The sequence below is a fragment of the Setaria italica genome, chromosome VIII, assembly GCF_000263155.2.
Source record: "Setaria italica strain Yugu1 chromosome VIII, Setaria_italica_v2.0, whole genome shotgun sequence".
In the NCBI taxonomy this organism is placed as follows: domain Eukaryota; kingdom Viridiplantae; phylum Streptophyta; class Magnoliopsida; order Poales; family Poaceae; genus Setaria; species Setaria italica.
This window is the reverse complement of record NC_028457.1, coordinates 2,893,134-2,901,198: the sequence shown is the minus strand read 5'-3', so window position 1 is coordinate 2,901,198 and position 8,065 is coordinate 2,893,134. Positions and strand designations below refer to the sequence as shown.

The 8,065-nt window shown below is 42.7% G+C and overlaps 1 protein-coding gene across 2 annotated transcripts; it reads left to right on the top strand.

Annotated features, from left to right (window-relative positions):
- Positions 1–40: 40 nt before the first annotated feature.
- LOC101769297 (exocyst complex component EXO70A1) lies at positions 41–5,045 on the top strand. 2 transcript variants are annotated; one of them, XM_022829402.1, is made up of 13 exons: positions 41–239; positions 336–431; positions 954–1,159; positions 1,354–1,587; positions 1,722–1,860; positions 1,942–2,154; positions 2,310–2,515; positions 3,056–3,256; positions 3,336–3,435; positions 4,012–4,097; positions 4,190–4,336; positions 4,454–4,608; positions 4,695–5,045. In XM_022829402.1, exons 1-12 carry the CDS (start codon positions 72–74, stop codon positions 4,569–4,571), a joined length of 1,914 nt encoding a protein of 637 aa, XP_022685137.1. In that variant the 5' UTR covers positions 41–71; the 3' UTR covers positions 4,572–4,608; positions 4,695–5,045. The 2 variants fall into 2 exon arrangements, with proteins under 2 accessions (XP_022685137.1, XP_022685138.1); XM_022829403.1 differs by having other exon boundaries at positions 72–239; positions 4,721–5,045.
- The last annotated feature ends 3,020 nt before the right edge of the window (positions 5,046–8,065 follow it).

The following is an 8,065-nucleotide window of genomic DNA, read 5'->3' as shown; positions in this document are numbered from 1 at the left end:
CTGATACACACAAAAAATGCATCTAAGATAGATACGCTATTCCAACGTCTGCGGGCGCGAGGTCTGGGAGGATGGCGGTGGCGGCGCTGCCGCAGACGATGGACGCGCTGTCGCGGCGGGCGGCCATGCTGCGGGACTCGCTGCGGCGGAGCCAGGGGAACACGGACGGCATGGTCGCCATCCTCGGCTCCTTCGACCACCGCCTCTCCGCGCTCGAGGCCGCCATGCGCCCCACCCAGGTACGTCCGACCTGCGCCCCCGTCCCATTCGCCCATTCCATCCGCCCCGCAGCTTCGTTCCATGAAATTTGAGCCTTCTGTTTGGTGGGGCTGCAGGTGAGGACGCACGCGATCCGGACGGCGCACGAGAACATCGACAGGACGATCAAGGCCGCCGACGGCATCCTCTCGCAGTTTGACCTTGCGCGCCGGGTGCGTTGGCTGATCCTCCCTCTGTCAGAATGCTAGCCCTGTACCTGAAATCGTGGTGAATTCGATATGTTTTCTCGTGGCATTGTTTGGATCTGAGGGCGATTGAATGTGCAAAAGGGCAGGTCCCCATTTCTTGTTAAATTATCAAATTTTGCGGTGGATTTGGGTGTGGAGTTAATTGGTCTGGGTTAACATGAGTAAGCTGTATGCGCTGTTAATTGGGTTCAATGCAGGAATCATTGATACAAAATTAGCCTTTTCAGTTCGAAGGATATTTACTTCCGTTAAAACTCTGCTGGTTAGGGGATTTGGTCAGTGGCATGTTTACTATTTATGAGATTAGAGTAGGTTACCATGATTATAGTATTCTTCTGAATGTGATGCTATTTTGAAAGGAAAAACATCTTGAAATGTTAATCCTGCAAGTTACTGCTGTTGGCTTTTTGTTGGTCCAGCTTCAAATTCAAATTCCACAATCTTGGCATCTTCACTTAGTGTGATTTTTTTGCTTTCGTGCTTTAGGCTGAGGCAACGATATTGAGGGGTCCCCATGAGGATTTGGAGAGCTACCTGGAGGCAGTGGATGTGCTGAAAGGCATCGTCCGCTTCTTTTCCTCAAATAAGAACTTCAAGAGCAGTGAAGTAGTCCTGAATCATGTCAACAATCTGTTAGCTAAGTCTACTCTGAAGATTGAGGAGGAATTTAAACAACTGATGAGTACATATAGGTAAGATTGTCAACTTATGGCTGCATGCATCTACTGATGCAGAGGCCCACTCCTGAACCGTCAGCCAATTTATCAACTGTTTCCCTGCATATTGGTGAAGGAACAGTTAGCTTTTGTCTGTTTGCATCTAGTTATACTGATGCCTGAAGTTATTCTTATCTCTAAAAAATTGTGTTGAACATCATTTTTTCCAGCAAACCTATTGAGCCGGATCGCCTGTTTGATTGTCTCCCCAAGTCTCTGCGGCCAACAAAAGGTGACCACGAGACTGATGGAGGGAGCCGCTCTGATCATCCATCCAAAGGCTTGGAGACTGCCATATACCGGACCCCAACTCTGGTTCCTCCCAGAATATTGCCTCTCATGAATGACATAGCTCAGCAGTTGGTTCAGGCTGGAAATCAGCAGTCTTGCTACAAAATCTACAGGTAGTTTTGATGTTCTATAATTATGGTTTTACATCTATCCTGAGCTTGCTCCTTCCCCATCTCACTTTCTGTCCACATATATCGATATAACACTTGATTTTTACAATTCAATCTATTCCCCCCTCTTCCTTCAGAGATTCCCGTGCTTCAGCACTAGAAGTGAGCCTTCGGAAACTTGGCGTGGAAAAGCTTAGTAAAGATGATGTACAAAAAATGCAATGGGAGGCTCTGGAAGCTAAAATTGGAAACTGGATACACTTCATGCGAATAGCTGTGAGGATCCTCCTTAAAATGTACTCATGTTATGTATGTCCATTTCAGCATCAAGCTAACGATGTTATGCTTTTCAAACAGGTCAAATTACTACTAGCAGGGGAAAGAAAAATCTGTGATCAGATTTTTGATGGTGTCAACTTTAACAAGGGCCATTGTTTTGCTGAACTGACAGCAAATAGTGTTATAACTCTTTTCAGCTTTGGAGATGCTGTTGCTAAAAGCAAAAGGTCCCCTGAAAAGCTGTTTGTATTGCTCGACATGTATGAAGTAATGCGTGAACTTCAACCAGAGGTATGCTGGAAGTCATTTATAGAGGCCATGTTTGACATACTTTTCTGTTTGAATAATTAGCTGTGCAGTTTTTTGGTGGTTGTGATTTTAAACTATTTGATTTCAATGATAATTAGAAAGTGTCAATACTTTGTTTGTACCCTTGTTTTTACCAGATTGAGGAAATATTTGAAGGTAAACCTTGCACTGAGATGCGAGAAGCTGCATCAAGCTTAACAAAGCGCTTGGCACAGACTGCTCAGGAAACATTTGCAGATTTTGAGGAGGCAGTTGAAAAAGATGCTTCAAAAACTATTGTTCAGGATGGAACAGTACACCCTTTGACTAGCTATGTGATTAATTATGTTAAATTCCTATTCGAGTAAGTATTGCCCTTTTCATATGGTCTATTAAATTCATGGATGTGTGGAACTGTTGATCACATAAATTTCACTAACATAATGTTAAAAACATGATGTCAACTGTGATTTGTGGGGCTTTATGCTTAACCTTCTGAGAATTATTCTGACCTCCATCTCCATTGAGGAGAACAAATAAATAAAGACCATTGTTTTAGATAAGGTAGAAATGATTTCCAAACAATTATAGCAGGCAGGTTCCTTTGGGAAAAAAAATTGTGCCACAGCACTAAATAAAAAATTTGCAGACATTTGAATCAGGAAAGTTATTTTGCCTGTAGGCTGTCATTCCTATGCGAAGTTATTTATAGCATCTTATGATCCTGCCTCTTCTCAATGAACTTTGGCATTTTCTAGATTCTAGAATGTCTTTGGTTATGAATTAGTTGTTATATATTGCTTTGTTCACTTGCTCATCAAGCAATGTCTTTTTTTTGTTTATTGTTTACCTGCTATTGTTTCTGAAATAGCATGCATAACAAATGTTACTTTGATTTGAACAGTTATCAGTCGACATTGAAGCTACTATTTCAGGAATTTGATAATAGCACTGAGGCAGAATCTCAGCTTGCCGCTGTTACCACAAGGATAATGCAGGCCCTACAGAATAACCTGGATGGAAAATCTAAACAGTATAAGGATGCTGCACTGACTTACTTATTTCTTATGAACAACATCCACTATATGGTTAGATCTGTTCGCAGGTATGTTTGTATTTACAAGATCTGTATCACATATTATTGTGATAACTTGTTTATTCAATGATCCATTGTGTTGCCTCAGATCAGAAGCAAAAGATATACTTGGTGATGACTGGATTCAGAGACATCGCAGGATTGTTCAGCAAAATGCCAATCAGTATAAACGTGTTGCTTGGGCAAAGGTTAGTGGATCAGCAAAATCTTATATGATTGTGCATAACATACTGTTTGTTTGGCCGCATGATGTTAGATGTATGAATCCTTTTGGCCCTCCTCGGGGAATGAATCTGCCATGATCAGCTTGCTGTTTTATTAATATCAAGCGCTAGAACTCCATTTCTGTGAATACAATGTGGAGGCATACCTGTTGAATCTATCATAAATCATATAGGAGGGTATAGCAGCGCTCCTCATACATGATATGTTTACGCCAGTTAGAATTTTTATAATGTTGAGGCTGAGGTTATAACATGGATCTCTCAAGTATGGTCTAACTCTTCAATTCAGAAAATTGTGATGTCTGGAAATCACTCTTGTACGCCCACTGTTAAGAAACTTAATGCACACACATGCTATTTTAAGTCAATCTAGTATAGTAAAATTTGTGGCAATGCTGAATGGCAGAGACTTAATGTTTTTACGCACTTTTGTAGTTCTGTGGAATTGTGGATTCATCGTTAACATGTTTGTTATGTTTTCTTTGCTTATATAAATGTAGAACTACATTTGATAGTAGCTACTCTCCTTCTGTTATCTAGATTCTTCAGACACTCTCCGTCCAAGGTGCAGGCAGCACTGGTGACCTTAGCAGCAGTGGAGTTTCAAGAGCTATGATCAAAGAACGGTGATCACTTAGAGGCGTCATCTTGCTTTTAGTTGTTCTGCACAATAATAAAGATCATTATCCTCGAACACTGTGCCTTTTCCCCTTGGCAGGTTTAAATCTTTCAATATGCAGTTTGAGGAGCTTCACGCAAAGCAATCGCAGTGGATTGTACCTGATCAAGAACTGCGAGAATCCTTGAGGCTTGCTGTAGCCGAAGTCCTGTTGCCCGCCTATAGATCTTTTATCAAACGCTTTGGGTACATCATCAAATCATTTCGTTGATCCCCTACTAACACAATGTTTCCTATACAAGTAATTTGCAACATCTTGTAAGTGCTAGTAAGATATGACTGTATCAACCCTGTGGCTTGCAGTAATCTGGTGGAGAACAACAAGAACCCGCAGAAGTACGTTCGGTACAGCCCAGAAGCGGTGGACCAACTTTTAGGCCAGTTCTTCGAAGGACAGCAATGGGCGGAGCAAAAGCGCTGAGCACGGATAGAGACAACACGAGTACAGCCAGACACCAGTAAGTTCTACAGCACAGCTCCTGCCGAGATCTCTTTCGAAGCAACCACCAAGTATAAGATAGTGACATAAACGTTTGCTCTGCAGAGCACTACCTAATTTTCTTTTTTCAGAAAAGCAAGGCTAATTCTCTTTATCACCATTTGGGTGGCTGACACGGCAAGCGAACAAGAAAAAAAAAAGTGTTGGTGACATTTCCTGATGGAGGTCTCAACCGTATCGTGTCGTTGACCTAAAAAGGAAAAAGAAACCTACGCTGTGGGTTCACAATCAGCAGCTCGAATAGACGAATACTAATCTTTTGTTGTTTCTGCAGAGTATGTTCCATGAGTATATAACTCTGTTGCAATGAAACTGTTGCCTAAGATGATGATAGTTGGAATTGAAGCTGGCACAAACCTAAATTTACGTAGTATAGAACTCCCTTTTGCAATGAAACTGTTGCCTTAGGTCCTGTTTGGCAACTCTTGCTAAAGTTTAGCAGCTAAAATTGCGAAATTTTAGCTGCTAAACTTTAGCACAAGCTGTTTGGATACTCTTGCCAAAAGGCATTTAATGAGCTGTAAAAAGACCTATCTAACCTTATTAAAGCTGCGCAGGAGGTGGGAGACAAGCAATAAATGAGAGGTACAGTTGTCCAGCCTACCTTTTAGTAAGGGCTCATTTGGCAGGGATCCGGCTCCGGCTCCGTGCGCTTACCGAAGCACGGAGGAGCCGGAGCCGCACCAAATGGCATCAACCGCGGAGCCATTTTTTGGCACATTTGGGAGGAGCCGGAGCCGTTTTAGGCCTGCATGGCGGAGCCCAAAAAAGTAGCTCCGCGGCTCCGGCTCTAGCTCCGCACGAGGAGCCCCTCGCGAGGAGCCCTGCCAAAGGAGTCCTAAGTTTTAGCAACCAAAAACTTGCTAAAGTGCTAAAATTTAGCAACTCAACTTTAGCAAGTTTTAGCAAGGGTGTTTGGCAGTTTAGCAGCTAAAAGTTGCTAAACTTTAGCAACTAAAGTTTAGCGAGGTGGAACCAAACACCCCCTTAGATAGATGATAGTTGGAATTGAAGCAATGGCATAAACCTAAATTTTCCAGGAAAGGGGGGGGGGGGGTGGGGAGGGGGACAGTGCTTTCCTCTTCCTCTTTTGCGAATTGCGTTCCTATTCGAAGGAGAATAAAGTAGGAAACACACGTTTTGTTGTTTGATGCTACTTTTCTCTGTAGATAGCAAGTGACGTCGTGTATCAGGTACCAGGGACTTTGCTGAGCTTAACACGGTTTCGCAGTTAGAGCCACTATGACGCTGCGTTTTAAATAATGGTCCATTTCGGTGTTCCCCTTTTCATTATACACCCTAAAGCCCTCGTAGGATTCGTCTCCCAATTCTTGTCCAGAAGTGCAGCTTGACAGACGGGTTGAACATCGCTTTTCACGATGTATCGTCGATCTCAAGATTTTGTTGGTCGCCGATTTCATAAACCATGTTCCAAATGCACTGACAGTGAAGTTCTTACTGATACATCTGAAACTTCTCCCATCAGTTTCTGCCTTTGTAAGAGTAACATGGTGTTCATCTGTCTCTGGACGATCACCTAACTCGGACACTTTTCTCCGCCCTGTCGCCTTTCTTCTTCGGAAAACAATAGCCACATCCTCGTAAACTTAACAATATTATCGGAGTCCGCCATGTTGTTGTCTATGCACATAAAAGAAGGGAAGTCTTGTTCTTATTTTACGTGTAATCCACCGTTTCATCCTTACTCCTACAAAAAATTGTAGAACCATATATACATATGACCACATGACCTATCTCAACCGTGTTAATTTTTCTCCATCCAACTGTGGATTTACCACCTACCCCATGTACTTCTCACCTGTCCATGATTCATCTCACCGTTGATTCAAAAATGAATAACTCAGATAGCTCGTGTGGCCATATTCTTACTCCTACTCCCTCTATCCACAAATTAATATGAATTTTTGTTGTCTTATTGCTGTCGTCCAATGTCACCCACCACTGATCAATATGAAAACACTGTAAGGGCCTGTTTGGCAACTAGGTGTTAAAGTTTAACACCCGTCACATCAGATATTTGGATGCTAATTAGAAGTATTAAACATAAGCTAATTACAAAACTAATTGCACAGATGGAGTGTAATTCGCGAGACGAATCTATTAAGCCTAATTAGTCCACGATTTGACAATGTGGTGCTACAGTAACCATTTGCTAATGATGGATTAATTAGGCTTAATAGATTCATCTCGCGAATTAGCACAAGATTCTGCAATTAGTTTTATAATTAGCTCATGTTTAGTTCACCTAATTAGCATCCGAACATCCGATGTGACACTGTTAAAGTTTAACACCTCGTATCCAAACACCCCCTAAATGTGAAATTGACAGTTAATTTGGAGGGATTAATAAACCTTAGAGCAACTCCAAGAGTATCTAAAAAATTCTTCCCCAAAACTATGTATTAGGGGTTTTTCCAAAACAAATTTCCCCCAAAAACATATCAGTTCATAGCAGATCGCTAATAAATAGCCCCCAATATTTCAAACACAAGCCATGTCATCGTATTGGGCCCATCGGAAGGGACGCGCGGGCGTACGAGAATCAAGATTGGGGGAGGAACGCCAATGCTAAAATATACGCTGTGGCAGGCTGTTTTTTAGCGTCGCTAAAAAATTAGGAAAGGTTTAGGTGAATTGTTGGAGTTCATGTTTTCTCTCTTTTTTCCTAAAAAAGATATTGGGGGTAAGATTAGCAACCTCTTGAAGTTGCTGTTAGACCATCCTCGCCGTCCCCGTCCTCCATCTACTCTCCCCACAACCGCCAATGCAACTTTCTACATCATCAGTGCAATCCACGAGGAAGATAGAATTTTTGTTCATAATTTAAATGAATCGGAGGGGATAAACCACGAGGAAAATACGGTGAAGATAGAACGGAACAGGATTCATCCGCCGCGTGCGCGCGCATCTGCTGCGGCCAAGGAACAAATCAACGTCTCACGGACTCGGGTTAGATCCCAAATCACCATCACCTCCCCCTCCCCCTCTCGCCAAACCAAAAGCAAACCCCACCACCAGGCACCACCTTTTCTCTCCGACCAGCGCAGCGCCACTCCCCCGCTGGATCCGTGTGCAGACCGGCGTGCTCCCCTCCTCCGCCTCCTCCGCAGGCCCGCTGGACCACCACAGCTATAAGTGGGAGAAGTTAACTTCATTCTTACTCAAAACCAATGGACAACATGTGATCATGATTTTGTTTCATTTCCCTACTAATTGGCAGATAGCTATGCTCCGTAATAGGTGAATCGGTTCATCTCGGAGGACTGACCAGTGGAACCGAAATTTCAACATGTTGCTTCTATTGATGTATAATCTTACTGACCCATACAACATAATCAAACCACATAGCTTCGATTGAATTGTTGAACGGACTAATGCGGCACTAAACGTTGTCG